The following is a 15,590-nucleotide window of genomic DNA, read 5'->3' on the forward strand; positions in this document are numbered from 1 at the left end:
ACTTTACTAATCGAGTCTTTTTTTTTCTCTTACGCTTGAGTATGCTCAGGAATAGAACCCTTTCATTTTTCAGGGTCTGATTCGATGTGGTTTAATTGTTATTAAATAAACAAAAATAATTATTAATAAATAATTATTAAAAAAAATTATGAGGCGTGCACTTTTGGATTTTCCAAATTATTTTTTATTATTTAGGTACAGAAAAACCTATACGAGGAAATGATATTGAGATATTAAAATTTCAGGCTTGACGTGAAACTATTTCGTAAATTGTTTAGCCCTATACATAGTCCTAATCCATAGTACATATAAAACTAAACTGCGTGCATTTAAATTCTAAGCATATTTGCACGGAGGAATTAATAACTTGTTTTCAGCAGGGAAAATATATTGACCCGTCGTCGTTTAATCGTAGATTCAACAATATATTGTAAGGGAAAGGGATGACAGGGACAACAACATTGAACTGCAATCAGCAGTTCTTAGAACAAGTATACTCGCAGGTGCACAATCTTGACGTCGCAACTCGCAAACTTTGCAGAAATGTGTGACTAAATTATATTGGACAGTATATTAATTTTCGTACGATAAGGATTTTAGGTTGAATCCGTAAAGTCTAATGAAAGTTCGAATCCATTTACAATTTTGAGAGTTACTAAATACATATATATAAATTAAAATAATAAGGATGAAAAATTTTCCAAATTTGTATTTTTTTAATCGCGCAAATTTTATTTACAGCTAAATGCAACAGAGCACTATCTCATACATCTGAAATTCATTTTTTATTATCACTATAGGTATTTATAAAAACAGGGACCTCTCTAATGAATTTCAATCAAATTCAATACAGACCATCCACAGAACAAGCAAAAACCTCTGACAAGTTTAACGTTATCCCAATTAATTTATGGCTTCAACTTCAACTTTTATTTCTTAAACTTAATATAAAGTATATTATTTACCGAAAATGTTTATGTCTGATATGTAACAACGTCTATCGTATTATTATAATAATGAAATACAAAGAATCACATCTCAAGGAAACGTAGAAAAGCATTGATTACAATTCATGTACTTGCGATACTTGAGGGTAATTAATAATTATTATCGAGATATGCATATTTAGCATCTTATTACTATTTATTGTATAAGCATTTATTGGAACACCGTCAACGCATTAAACCTTCATTATTTTATAGCTATTAGTAAAGCAAAAGAAGCAATATAATAACGTTGAATTTTATTATTGTTCATAATATTGGAAGTGTTTTATTTCTATCAATCGTAATCAATGCATAGTATAAGACAAAGTCGCTTTCTCTGTCCCTATGTCCCTATGTATGCTTAAATCTTTAAAACTACGCAACGGATTTTGATGCGGTTTTTTTTTAATAGATGGAGTGATTCAAGAGGAAGGTTTTAGTATATAATTTATTAAGTTTTAGACAAAGCGGGCGAAGCCGCGGGCGGAAAGCTAGTTATTTATAAACTGCAATCCTATCCTATCCTATCCTACTAATATGTACTATAAAATCGAAAGTTTCTGAGGATGTGTATGTGTGTGTTTGTTACTTTGTTACACAGGAACGGGTACAATGAGGGTTTTTCTTTGAAAACGCGAGCGAAGCCGCGGACGGCGGCTAGTATATACATATATAAATCTCGTGTCACAATGTTAGTCCTCAATGGACTCCTAAACCACTTATAATAAAATTCGCACACCATGTGCAGTTCGATCCAACTTGAGAGATAGGATAGGTTTTATGCTGAAATCCCACGGGAAAGGGAACTTTGCGGGGTTTTCTCTGAAAATGTGGGCGAAGCTGCGGGCGGAAAGCTAGTTCTCCTAATAAGTAAGAGAGCATTTTTAGCGTTATGTAACCTAAGGGAATTGTTATTGGTGCACATTGTTTAAACAAATGATAGACACGTAAGTACTCAGTGCATTGAATAAAAATGGAATTTGATTAATCAGAGCGTCTCGGTATGTCTTCAGTCCTCACCAAGGCGGCGCCACCAAGTTCTCGCAATAAAGACGATTATAATTTTATTCGCGAATACAATGGACAAAATTTCCAAGAGTTTTTATGCTCGACGTCCACACACCTGTGCATTGTTCATCGAAAATGTTTTACATGGCAATCATATCGACGTGTATGAAATTTTGATGAGCGCGCAGAACTTACCATTCGATGCTCCTATATCCCTTGACGCAGCAGTATATACTTTTGAACTTGTCTTGGAAGCCAAACTCGTGAGGTATGGGTTCCTTGGTGAAGTGCATTGACGAGGAATTGCTTGGGAACGTGTTCGTTGAACAGTAGCGCACGGACAGAGTGGGTGAAGCACTCGCCACCACGCTCAACGCCACCAGCAACCACATGTTGGCTGTCACATCCTGCGAATAATAAATAATATTGAGTATTGTAATAAATGCTGAAACGGAATTTGTTAACGTCTGATATGGATGCTCTTATCCTAGTTATATAGGATTTACAGATCATTCAATTTTGACTGAGAGCTTGTCCCAAAAATGAACGGAAGACATATTGACTTATCACAATACTGAATATAACCTTCTATTTTTATTTAACAAATTTTTTTATAAAAACTAAAAAGCAACCACACCCGCAGCAATTATTTGAGACAAGCTATCAATCATATATGTCACGGCTAAAGGTAGGTGAGAACATAAACTTAAGATTAGCCGGCTAAACTTAGGTTTATTTTCGACGAGGTGTTAATGTTAGTTTGTTCTATCTTTAGCCGGCTAAACTTAAGTGTAACCGCAGGCCCGTGGCTAAAAATGTCGGGGTGGGTAGATTTGGTTAGCGCCGGGCCGGTGGAGGGCTTGAGGGGCCCGCACAGTGCCAGAAAACACTCGCCCTGTTCCTTACATGTATTATAGTAACCAAATCTACCCACCCCGACTCAGGGCAGAAAGCTGGTGGCTAGGTTAGGTTAGGTTAGAACTCTTAAGACCCGCACGAGCCGAGCGAGCGCAGCGAGCGTGCTGCGGCAGCAGCCGGCGAAGTGCCAGAAAACACTCGCCCTGTTCCTTACATGTACAGTAGAATCCGTTTATTATGACTCCGCCTATATTGACCAACCGGTTATTATGACGTAATTGCACTACGAAGTTTGGTTTTCATATAAAATTCTTTATAAAAAGTCGGATATATTGACTTCCCTTACAGTGACATGCCGCTTATTATGACCCATTTTTAATAAATTATGTCTGGTTATAATGACCGAAGTGAATTCATTATCACGATTTGTTAACAACAATATTGAAAATGATAATTTGACCATATCTATCTATACACTGACTGTATAGATAGATATGGTCACTGTATTAGAGACTGTTTTTACAATAAAATGAAAAAACAAAAGCAGACAAAAATTACAGTGTACTTACAGTAAAAATACACTTGTATGTGTTATTCTAATAATCGGCTGATTACGTGCAATTTTGATTTTGATTTAATATCTACCTATACATATGCAAGTATACTATGTTTCTGTATTAAAATACTTAAATACATACATATTTACATAAAAAAGATTTTTCATTTCACATAACGCTTTGTATGACGTCCGCTTATTATGACGTGTTTGTCGATTCCCTTCGATGTCATTATAAACGGATTCCACTGTATTATAGTAACCAAATCTACCCACCCCGACATTTTTAGCCACGGGCCTGCGGTTACACTTAAGTTTAGCCGGCTAAAGATAGAACAAACTAACATTAACACCTCGTCGAAAATAAACCTAAGTTTAGCCGGCTAATCTTAAGTTTATGTTCTCACCTACCTTTAGCCGTAACATATATAATAGATATTAGATACCTATGTACCCTTAATAGGTACCTAGGATTTATTTCAGAAAAATGATTATTTGAATCACTGCGTACTGAACAAGCGAGATGATTTTATTACCTCTAAAATATTTTTATCATTTTTGTTGTCAATAATAATAATTTCGAATTTAATCTAAAATAAGGATTGATTAATTATATTCTATTTCATTATGTTCGCTGAATGAGGTAAAAATCATACCGTATTTAGAATGTAGGTTTAAAATGTCCATATTCATAATCATTTTACATATAATTTTCCTCGTGTGTCATTTGGTTCGCCTAAATTAGGTACCTAAATGAATTCGAGATTTTCATTATTTTAGCCACACAAGGACTTTGTTTACATTTCTCTTTTACAGAATCGTAGTCTTGTATAAAAATGTCGTGACGGCAGACATGACATTAGAAAGTACAAAGGATAATGGCTCTCTGACCGCACAGTTCTCGGTACGACACAGCCTTGCCCCACCGGTTTATAGAACCTAAGCCTTTGTCTTTTGAAGCATTGTTCAGAAATAACATATTCTTAGTAATTACAGAGACCTATCATAAACACAATGGAATTAAACGTTAAGTAGCAAATATGCCGTTAAACATGCTTATTAAGTTATTAGTTTATTATTTTAATCCGTTGCTTTTAGATCGAGTATAAGCGCATGCAATATAGATAACGAACAAAACCCTTTTTCTTTTATTAATTTTGTTAAATATGCTTTCAAGTTAAATCTGATACTTCTTATGGTATTAACTCTAAAGCAGCGTAAGCTCATATCATAAAAAAGACGGGAAAAATGATGGAATCTATAAAAGGGTAAACCTAACAGGATATAATAACCTAGATGCCAGGACGAACAGCGAGCTAAACTAATGACTGTTATTCCAAGAATGTCAAAGTTTCGCGGTTGAGTAGACTGATCGTTACTCGGAAAGCATCATATTTTAAAATATTTTTTATTTCTCGATACATTGTTATGAATAATGATTTTTCATGATAATTCGCATGCATTTAAGTACATTTATGAATTTTGATCAACACAGAACCGTATTTATGCGCGAATAATTTCAGTTCTGAGAAAATGAAATTTCTTGTTTATCTACGTATATAAAGCGTAAGTTTACTGCGCGTCTATTTACTTCACGTACATAGCGACAATGTACCAATGGGTACGTACTACATGGTAGTACGTAGCGTTAGCACGGGGGGATGCAGGCGCGCTGCACGCTGGTCGGCGCGAGTGATTCTTGCAATTACCGGCTGGCGGCATACATATCTGACGGTAATTTGCCGCTCCTCTCGAGCGCTGATCGGCTTCTCGGAAAAGCAGTTGCATCAACAGTACGCTGCGATTAACGCACTAATTACCGCGCACGCTGCCTGTAAGCCACCGAGCTGGTACGTTCGCGCAAAAAACTTGCTTCGCGTTTCTACTCGATACCTGGACCCGTTTATACATTGTGGTACTTCAACGTTTTTATATTTATGTAAAGTCACATAAATGATATCTACAATTACGTTTTTGTTTCGCTGTGTTGATATAATGACTTTAATGTACTATTTTATTTATAAATGCAAGAGTAATTCAGATAAGACAAAAATGTTGTCCTCTTTTAATACAATAACATTAGTAGAAGATGAGGTAATAACTACTTATAGCACATTATTACTTATAATAGGAATAGGTAATTTGTTTGAAACCTAAACTAAACCTAATCTTTTGAACACACTGTTCTTCAGAGATTTATCTAACTACATACTTTCATATTTGTACGTATATTGTGAATAACTTTGATTCATTTTGATTTATAGTGTAGATGTTGTACAACATTAGATATTCACTTATTATATAAACAAAAAAGTAATAGCTCTATGGCAACCTGTTGCATTGAAAATATACACATATCTTCTTAATATATATAAATCTCGTGTCACAATGTTTGTCCTCAATGGACTCCTAAACCACTTAAACGATTATAATAAAATTCGCACACCATGTGCAATTCAATCCAACTTGAGAGATAGGATAGTTTAAACATGTAGGTACCACGGGCGAAGCCGGGGCGGACCACTAGTCTATGATATAAAGTAGCACTGCAGAGTAAATTAAAAGAAAATCTTTACAGCATCCCAGTAAAACAATAAGAAATGATAAGACTAGTCTTCGAGTCCACTTGGTCCATTATCTTTGAGGGAATTGTTTATTAACCCATTGACCACCGAGCGCCCCGATCGGGGCGCGACACAATAGATTATCTATTGTGTCTGTGATTCCGGGGACTGATGGATTAAATATTTAAATAAAAGCTTTAAAGAAAATGTTGGACGAGTATAGTAACAAGACCAAATAAATATTTGATTGGTTAATATTATGTATATAACTCAATATAAATTAATAAAAATTTAGGATTTAGTTTGAATTAAATAGAAATTTTTCCATAAATGAGTGATTCAAATTTATTTCAAGATAACTAGCAAATCCTATATAATAAATAATAATTAAGCATGATTCATTGTGATATCTAGTTTGAGGACACTATAATATGTTTACTAAATTATGTCAGTATCTCTATGTAAGATAATATTATGTACTAAGCTAAAGGTGGGGAAGTCTTACAGTTTAGATTAAGTCAATGATTCAAATCAGATAATCCTACTAATATTATAAATGTGAAAGTTTGTGAGGATAGATGTGTATGTGTCTGTGTGTTACTCTTTCACGCAATTTAGCACAAATATAGAGGGTAACTTGGATTAACACATAGGATAGATTTTAACCCGAAAATCCCACGGGAACGGGAGCTATGAGGGTTGTTCTATGAAAATGCAGGCGAAGCCAGGTGCGGAAAGCTAGTATATTATTCATACATTATGTTTTTTTAAGGACCCTTCTGGTGTTATTGTATTTCATTATGTATTGATTATTATACAAATTATTATTATAAAATAATAATAATTGTTGTATGAGACAAAATAATGGGGACATCTTATACTACATGCTGTTTTCGATGTTTTATATTTTGATATACATATTTATAATTAACATATATGTATACATAGTTTTAATTAAATAGTTCTGGTGATTTATCTTATTTATTACTCTGGATTTTTAAACGCCCCTTTTATCGGTGGATATTATTTATAATTACTATACTATTAAAAAAATACTATAAAAAGTATTAGAAAAATTTATTATAGATAATTATTTAGTGTAGCACAATTAAAAGGAACGTAAAAAAGTTTTTATACAGAATCAATGTTCAACCTACTTATATGGAAAAAGGCATTTGTATAATAATTATCAAATTTAATTGGAATTGCTACGTAAAAGAAAGTGTAAAGATGATTACTCACCAAAGCAGACAGCGGTAAAATCCGAATTACCTAGAATTTAAGATATAAGCTGCTAACTATGTCACAGTTTATTCACCACACATTTCCGGAAACATAGTATTGTCTGTAATTTTTCTATTTTAATATATAGTTTATTATAATTAAGACGTATTTTCGGATAATTTGATAACAACTTTTATATGTTAGCGGCTTACACGCTACTCACTTCACCGACACAACACGACTGTGAAAGTGTCAAACTGTCAAACGCGAAATTTAAAATTTCTTGACTTTGACAGTGACATTTAACGCAATGACAGTTGGTGTAAACCACAGAGTAGAAAACTTCTCTCAGTGCATTCACACCGTAGAGTGAGAATGAACTATAGAGACGACATCGGCGTATACCCGAACGAGATGGCGAATCCTTACGTCAATGTTGCCAACTATTACAAAAACTTTTTATCCGAAAAACTGGCAAAATATCTATAAATGTTTGGGTATTTTTTTGTAAGATAGGTTTATGAAGAAAAAGACAGATTTGAAAAGATTTTGTTATTTATTAACTTAACTAGCGACCCGCCCCGGCTTCGCACGGGTGCAATGCTGATACTAAATAGTAAATACACTACAGAAAAACTGTGAACGTTGTATATAAAAACAAAGCGGCCCGCTCCGGCTTCGCACGGGTATAAAATATATAGCCGGGCAATATAATATTAACTTTTGAAATTAACAAAGTAATATTGTTCAACATGATTTTTTATTAACTTTTGAAACATAAAAGTAATATTATAGAACAATGAAATCAATTTCAAACGGAAGAGAATATAGGTAACAAAAATTAGAGGAAAAGTTATTTACGATCGATCTGAGATCGGGATTAAAAAAAACTATAACTGTGGAATAAAGTTTAATGGTAAAGTTGTAGGTATTTAAAATATTTATTACAACTTTTGCTTTTACACTTCTCGCAATTAACCACAAATATCGAAATATCCCAGTTCATATATTTTTTATAAAAAAACAAGGCTAAAGTTTAGATATCATTTCAATCAATGGTAAATAATAATAGAAAATACAGTAAAATTAGGACAAAAAAGGTCAAGTGCGAGTCGGACTCGCGCACCGAGGGCTTCGAACAAACTTAGGTAATTGTTTTATTATGTTGTATCTTTAAATGTTGCTTGTAGCAATTTTTTCTTTGTCTGTGCTATAGGACGTGGGGAGTACCTTGTAGGTTGTGATTCCCTTGCAAGTAGTTGCTAGTTTCAGAATATGCGGTTTTAATTGCTATTTCTTCTGATTCAAATTCAAATTGAATTTGAATCAGAAGACAGAATAATATGTTATAAAACAGATACGGGAATAATTACGAAAGACAAAATTTTTTTATTACATTATATAAAAAAAAAATATTTTTATTTTTAACTTATAACCCCTTTACTCATGAACGCAAATATTGTAATGTATTCAATTGATATTCACATCAAAAACTTAGCTTTATAGTCATAAGTGTATTTCTCTCACGCATTACTTGTCATTTTAGTGCCTATTTATAATAAAAAAGTACTGGGAATAGTTCAAATTAAAAGCAAATTAAACGAAATACATTTATTTGAAAATGAACAGCAAAATGACGGTATAAATAAATGGGTAGAGGTTCCGCGATAATGTGCGCGCGAGTAGCAGACGAAAGCGCGCCGCACCGCGGTGAGGAAGGCGCGGGGGGTGGCCTTCCGGATTTTACTCCAACACGGCCTCTCCTGACGGGGCAGCGTCCTCGCTGCCTTCAGTGGCAGCTGCAGCTCGTGTGGAAGGGCCAGCTTCGCAGTCTTCAGCGTTATGATGTGCATCGTAACCTGGAATATACAAAAAAACCGACATTGAAAAAAAAATACTTAAACCAATGCAAATGAGGAAAACTGAACCGGAAAACCGAACCGTGTAACAAACTTTACACAAACATTAACATTTAATATTAAAAAAAACATTTCACGATTTTGGGGAAAATTTTACCCTGTACTGGTATCCCTCATGTTAATCACATGATTATACCATAAATTTGAAACTACGTAAAAACAAATGGCGTCCTGAACAACAAGAACACTTCGTAATTTAGTCGGATAACACAAAAAAATGTTTACGTCTATTTCGATGAAAATATTATATATTTGTAGATAATTTCACATTAGAGTTAATGAAAATGTATCAACTATATCCAGTTCTATAAAACAATATACTTCAAATAAGTTTACTTACGTGTGAAAGGTAATATTTGGTAATCTTCGTTCCGGCCGATTTTTACAACCAATCACACTACAACGCACCATATTTTCACTTAAAGTCGGATTAAAACAGATCACTGTCAATGTTTATTAAACTTTGAAGTCACATAACAGCGAGAAAAAACAGAAAACTAGCAAAACAATGGACTGTAGCCGCTTGTTTGGGACAAACTGCCTTTGTCCCCAACAAAAGAAATCGCATAACATGAGAGAAACAAAAAACAATGTTTCTGTCTCGCTTGCTCTTAGCTTTATAGTCATAAGTGTATTTCTCTCACGCATTACTTGTCATTTTAGTGCCTCCTCTATGGTTCATTCTCACTCTACGATTCACACTGTCTCGTTATTAGAATGAAAAAAAATAATTGATTAATAAATTTTTCAATCAAATACTAAGATAGTTCTTAGATAATATTGAATGTACTACACATTCAATTCGAAACTTATTCAGAATGTATTTCAAATAATTTTTATGCTCAACCTTACATACCTTGCTAAGGTTAGGGGTATTTTATTTGTAAGTTACATTATTCCGAATTTTGTAATAATTTCAGAATTTTTTGGGTTGATGTTAGACAAATTTGTTATTTCTTTTTTGTGTTTAACTCAATTTGATCAATAATATATTATAATGACCGAGCTTTATATTTTTACTAGATTTCCGCCCGCGGCTTCACCCGCGTTTTCAAAGGAAAACCCGCATAGTTCCCGTTCCCGTGGGATTTCTGGGATAAAACCTATCCTTTGTGTTATTCTGATGTATAAGCTATATTGTGGTAAAGTTTCATTAAATTCATTCAGTAGTTTTTACTTGAAAAAAAAACATCCATACATCCATACTTACAAACTGTCGCTTTTATAATATTAAGATTACAAAATAATATTACATTTTTATAACTTCATATTGCACGCCTCATAAGCGAAGCGTTGAGGTGGGTACTACTGTACTTCGCGCAAAACATCTGATTTTTCAAACTTAAAATGTCTTTATGTATCATTCATTGCACTTGTAAGATAATACATACACACACATATTAAGAAAAAACACTATTTTTAACATTCATGATATTTTTGATGTCATTTTTGTTATTTAAACTAGTTAAAAAACAGTTTAAAAAAGTTCTGTCTTGGACGTCCGTGTGTCTGTATGTGCGGAGGATTTTCTTGTTAACACGATAGCGACCGAAATACTTTACTAATCGAGCCTTTTTTTTTTTCTCTTACGCTTGAGTATGCTCAGGAATAGAACCCTTTCATTTTTCAGGGTCTGATTCGATGTGGTTTAATTGTTATTAAATAAACAAAAATAATAATTAATAAATAATTATTAAAAAAAAATTATGAGGCGTGCACTTTTGGATTTTCCAAATTATTTATAAATATAATATACTGTATAATCCACAGGTATAATTTTTGTATAATATTGTTAGTTCTGTCGCAGACAACTGCATAAATAAGTCCTTTCGTTAAAAGTCTAGGCTTAATTTTAAGCAACGCGCGCCACGCGCGCCGGCCGCAGCCGTAGGTATTGTCACTTCCAATCATACAACTGGATACATGGATCCAAATCTTAGATCCAAATAGATTTAGATCCAAACAGACATTGTTGTTCTAATTGGTAAATAATGGTAGAATAGCTTAGGGTAAAATAAATTTTTATAAACAAAAAACGTCATATTTCTCACTGAGAATGTAAATATATTTTATTTCTTTTTCATTTTACTGGGTGTTTTCTTGGTGTTCTTTAATTGGCGGAATACGCCAAGGCATCTCCGTACCATGACACCACGCCACCACGCCTGAATGCGCGTAGCGGCCACGCGCGATCGTTCCTCACGAGCGAGCCTAGCTGCGCGTTCCCTTTTAAAAGTCAGCCATGCGCGCATTTCTCCCGCGTGTAAATCGAACTGTTGGAAGTTTAATCTCGTTAGTATGATAAAAAGCATTTCTGAATCAGAGGTGTGATTGTGGGGAAACGCCCCAATGTAGAAACGTGTATCATGAATTTTTTTTTTACAGGAAAGAGGTTAAGATTATGTACCTTTTATTATAAGTACCTAAAAGATAAGAATTACCCAACTTGGAGGTGGGTTGCTTTGAGCTTTCCATTAGACAACTTTAATGATCGATAAAATATTGCTAAAATACATTGAGTTATTAATACTGTACGTATGGAGACGACACCGCCTACATCACATATGTTCCGCTCAACATAAGCCATATGGCTTATCGCTTATCTGTACTCAGTCGCTTTAGTGCGATGGTCGCGTTCATGTCTTGTTTGTTTTAAAGCAAAAAAACAAGAAACTCATACAAATATCGAGTGTGTTGCGATATTGCACTTATAATTATTCAAGTAATGCGGCAAAGTACAAAGAAATAACTTTATGGCGGGCGCCATTTTGCGTCATTTGTCATAGACTAAAAATTTAAGAAACGGCATTTGGTATGAAAGATGTTTAGAATTTTAGATATAGTAATATAATATGACGTAAATTTTTATAGTGGAAAGAAATAGTTTTACACATTTAAAAAATATTGTACTGTGGATATTATTTGAAAAAAGGTTAAATCATGAAAGATGGTAATAAATTACCTATGTATCAAATTTTTTTTGTAACATAGATTGGTTTTAATTGAAAAGTTTTTAAATGATAAGTTTATTAATAATTTATTTATTAGATTAATTTTTATTTTTTGTTACATTGATTGTTCTTAATTGATAAGTAATAAACAAAATATTTGCAAAGTTTCGCCTCTATGCGGTGCGGTGAATAGGTATCGCTTAATCTATGACCCACTAGCCGCCCCGCGCCGCCGCGCTTGCAGCACAGATTTTGTTCGTGGTACGTCTCCTCTATACGTAGTAATAATAGCTCAATGCTAAAATATTATACTTAATTGATCAATATATAACCTAATATAATAATATGATCATCAATGGCTTTAGAGCTACTGAGCATAGATATTAATTATCCATTAAACGTAAATTTATTCTCTTTGATGTAATATTTCGTATATTATAACGATATCAACCAATTTCTGCAGCTCGGTCCGCCGAGACACCGCATCCCTCAAGCGTTCACATTGATTAATTAATTTAGCGTTAATATCAGCAGTATCTTTTGCGTAGCGCGCTTGCCAGTACTTCAATGAATCCTCTCTTTCCTGAAATTCCATTGAAAAAAGGCTTTTATATTTTTTAAACTAGATACGGAATTGCCGTGCCACATAATTAAATTATTTATATAGAAAAAAAAAACGTGAACATAAAATCAAGAAGCGCCGAGTCATGATTCTCCGAGAAATAATTTTAATTATACTTCAATCTTGTATTAGCGACCGTTTCGAGAAACTTATTTGAATGTAGTTAGCAGCAGAAAAAGTATTTCTACGAAGTCAGGTTTCTGACCTTTGTCTGTAGTTCATAAGCCTCGACCACTTGATCGTGGACGCGTTTCTCAATGTCTTGACTGGGTGCTGGTGTGATTTCCACACGATGCTGTAAATCTAAAGCCTCTCCCCTTGCAAACAACCATTTTTCAACATAATTTAGACGCATATTTGTGTTTAATAATGTGTCCTGAAATATAAACGCTCTATTATTTGAGAGCGCAGATCTGTAAAATTGCGACAATGATTTTTATAGTAGGAATATTATTACATTATACAAGTACCTTTATTTTATCTTTCATCATAGCGATATTTCGGTCGCAGACTTGAAAGTGAACCAGCTTATCTTGATGACTTTTTATTAATTTAATTTTCAGGGACTCGAGAGTACTAAATGTAAATAAAAAATCTTATAAAAACTTAGTGAATGATATTCAGAAAACTTATAGGTATTAATCGAAATAAACTTATTGATAAAGTTATATCAAAAAGCTGGAATAATAGGCTGTTTAATAATATCATAGAGTAATAGATACAAACGCTTTTAATTCCTCGTGATGTTTCTGAAGGGATATGCTATAAGAAGTGTTTCTTTCGAGAACACTAACTGAATCCTTCAAAGTAGACCATCCTCCAGCTTCAATTAGTTCGATAAGACTTCTTCTAATTACGTCTTTTACAGTGTACCTTTAATATTAAATACTTATATTTAGTTAACCTTTGGGAACCTAGTTCGCCAAGAGAAGTTTTCTTTTTATGGAAAATAATTTACCAGGAAACCTACAAAGATATGACATTAAAAATATATTTTTCTCCTCTCTTTCTATACTTATCAATTTTTTCATAAAAGCTAACACAATCGTTAGTTACAGTTTTAACATGTATTAATGCCAATTGCCAATGCCTATGCCAATTGCCCATTATATGATAGAAAATACCTTTTTATAGCAAACAATTATTGATTACATCATTTCTTTATCTACTTAAATAACCTATGTGTCATTTGCATTAAAACGACCAGTTTAGATTTTGACTCATACCTACTCTACGTACGAGCTTATACGTTTCACTGAATATACAAATTTAAATGTTGGCAATTGCCAGTGAATGTGAATTGTTCTCAGGTGCGCATAATAAACAGATATTATTTTATTTGCATCTTATTTCCTGTATGCAAACCGTAGTCATTTTCAGTTAAGGTAACTCAAACTTTGATTCGGTATGGTTATAAAAAGAGAATACGTTTTAAACTATTTTTAATTTTTTTTTTCTAAATAGTGACGTCTCTACTTGACTGCCATTGCCCTTATTACTAGTAGATATGATTACCAGGCAATTACTAGGTATAAAGAACGGGTGTTCATTATACCTTAACCAGACTATAATATTATAACGCACAATCACAGATAATTTATTTTATAAACAATAAGCATCGTTTATAAAACGGTTTTACAAGGGTTACCTCATCTCGTTTTTATTATGCTTCAATTGCTTGTACTGTGTTCAATTGTATGAACATAAGCGCCATCTCTATAAAATTTAAAGTACTTACCGCTCTTTGGCAAGCTTGTCTCTTTGGAGGCTTTCATTTTTTGTTTGGGCGGCGTTGTGGAGTGAATTGTATTTTGCACAGCCCTCTGTAAAATACGTTGCTTATACAAGATGGCGTTAGTATTTACAAAAAAACTTGAAAATAACCATACTTAATAATTAGAAAATCGTTAAAATAAAAAGCCTTAAAGCAAAAAAGGTTTTGTTACAAGATATTGGGGTTCATTTTATATTAAGCTCTACATTTTTGATGTAAAAAAATACTTTTTTTGTACACTTGACTTTTTTGTGATCGTTCTAATTTTAAATAGATATCTACCTATTATCGGCAACAAATCCTAAATCTAAATCACTTATTTCTAATTTCTTTAAAAATATTTATAGAGCTTTAGATTTATTTGATTCATAAACACGAGTTCCAAAACTTCCAAATAATAGAATTCCTCATAAGTACTTATAATAAAAAAGCTTACATCAATATGATGCTTGCTCGATAGGAAAACCGGATAATGAGATATCAGATACGTATGTAATAAGTAATAACATTACCTACCTAATTCAAATAATATTGTGTAAGTGAATAAATAGGTTATTAATGTTCTTACGAAACAAATACTTCGATAGGTAAGTACTTTATTGTTTTTAGGTTTTACGGTTAAAAATACAATATTTCAGACATTATTTTCTGCTGAAAAAGTTCGAAGCTTTACATAACGGTTTATACTACACGTCTACACTCTACACTGTTTTAATACCTACTTAATACAACCAACCAATTATTAATTATTGAGATATCTCTGAAAGAAATTTTAATTTAGAAGAAAAGGAACGATAAGATGGGTCTAATTAATAAATTATTCCACTCACAGCGTGATGGAACTTAAAAAAAAGTCTAAGTCATGAATATGCAATGTGCATTTTACATTCAGTCCAATTTTACATACCTAATACACACAACTGTAGCAGCATCACCTCTAAATTCATTCCGAATAATAGAGCGTCCATGTGACTAATACTGAAACTGTTATAAAACGTCGGTTAAATTAATGTGCAAGTTTTAACACTGAGTAATATAGTTTCCCGTTTTAATTTTTAGAAGTTGATCGAATAATTGATGTTGACATTGATGTTAGAATAAAAACACTTACGTTTCGCTATCTTGCAT

At 32.9% G+C, this 15,590-nt stretch overlaps 2 protein-coding genes across 3 annotated transcripts in view; both read right to left on the reverse strand.

Annotated features, from left to right (window-relative positions):
* LOC149489793 (uncharacterized) overlaps positions 1-7,450 on the reverse strand; it is a 42,037-nt gene extending 34,587 nt beyond the window's left edge. For both annotated transcript variants that reach the window (XR_016318332.1, XM_089714544.1), the window contains exons 1-2: positions 7,215-7,450; positions 2,190-2,401 (exon numbers count right to left, since the gene is read on the reverse strand). Coding sequence is in view for 1 of the 2 variants with exons in the window: in XM_089714544.1 (XP_089570670.1) it covers positions 2,190-2,386 (197 nt within the window). In the remaining variant the exon portion in view is untranslated. The remainder of the gene's footprint in view (positions 1-2,189; positions 2,402-7,214) is intronic.
* Positions 7,451-11,184: 3,734 nt separating this feature from the next.
* LOC149489794 (dynein regulatory complex protein 9-like) lies at positions 11,185-15,590 on the reverse strand. Its single transcript, XM_089715074.1, has 8 exons — positions 15,574-15,590; positions 15,370-15,446; positions 14,427-14,511; positions 13,415-13,561; positions 13,159-13,264; positions 12,894-13,064; positions 12,518-12,649; positions 11,185-11,388 (listed from the first exon to the last, which is right to left on the reverse strand). The coding sequence occupies exons 1-8, from the start codon at positions 15,588-15,590 to the stop codon at positions 11,185-11,187; spliced, it is 939 nt and encodes a 312-aa protein (XP_089571200.1).

This window comes from Colias philodice, chromosome 3 (assembly GCF_061535455.1).
Source record: "Colias philodice isolate Cphi_HAF_F1 chromosome 3, ilColPhil1 Martin Lab GWU primary, whole genome shotgun sequence".
In the NCBI taxonomy this organism is placed as follows: Eukaryota; Metazoa; Arthropoda; class Insecta; order Lepidoptera; family Pieridae; genus Colias; species Colias philodice.

What these genes read in the sequence shown, in the direction of transcription:
- LOC149489794 (XM_089715074.1), bottom strand. An exon ending in GCTACAGTTGTGTGTATTAG is followed by an intron (nt 14,512 to 15,369) that starts GTATGTAAAATT and finishes CGTATTTTACAG; the next exon opens with AGGGCTGTGCAAAATACAAT. An exon ending in GACAAGCTTGCCAAAGAGCG is followed by an intron (nt 13,562 to 14,426) that starts GTAAGTACTTTA and finishes TTAATATTAAAG; the next exon opens with GTACACTGTAAAAGACGTAA.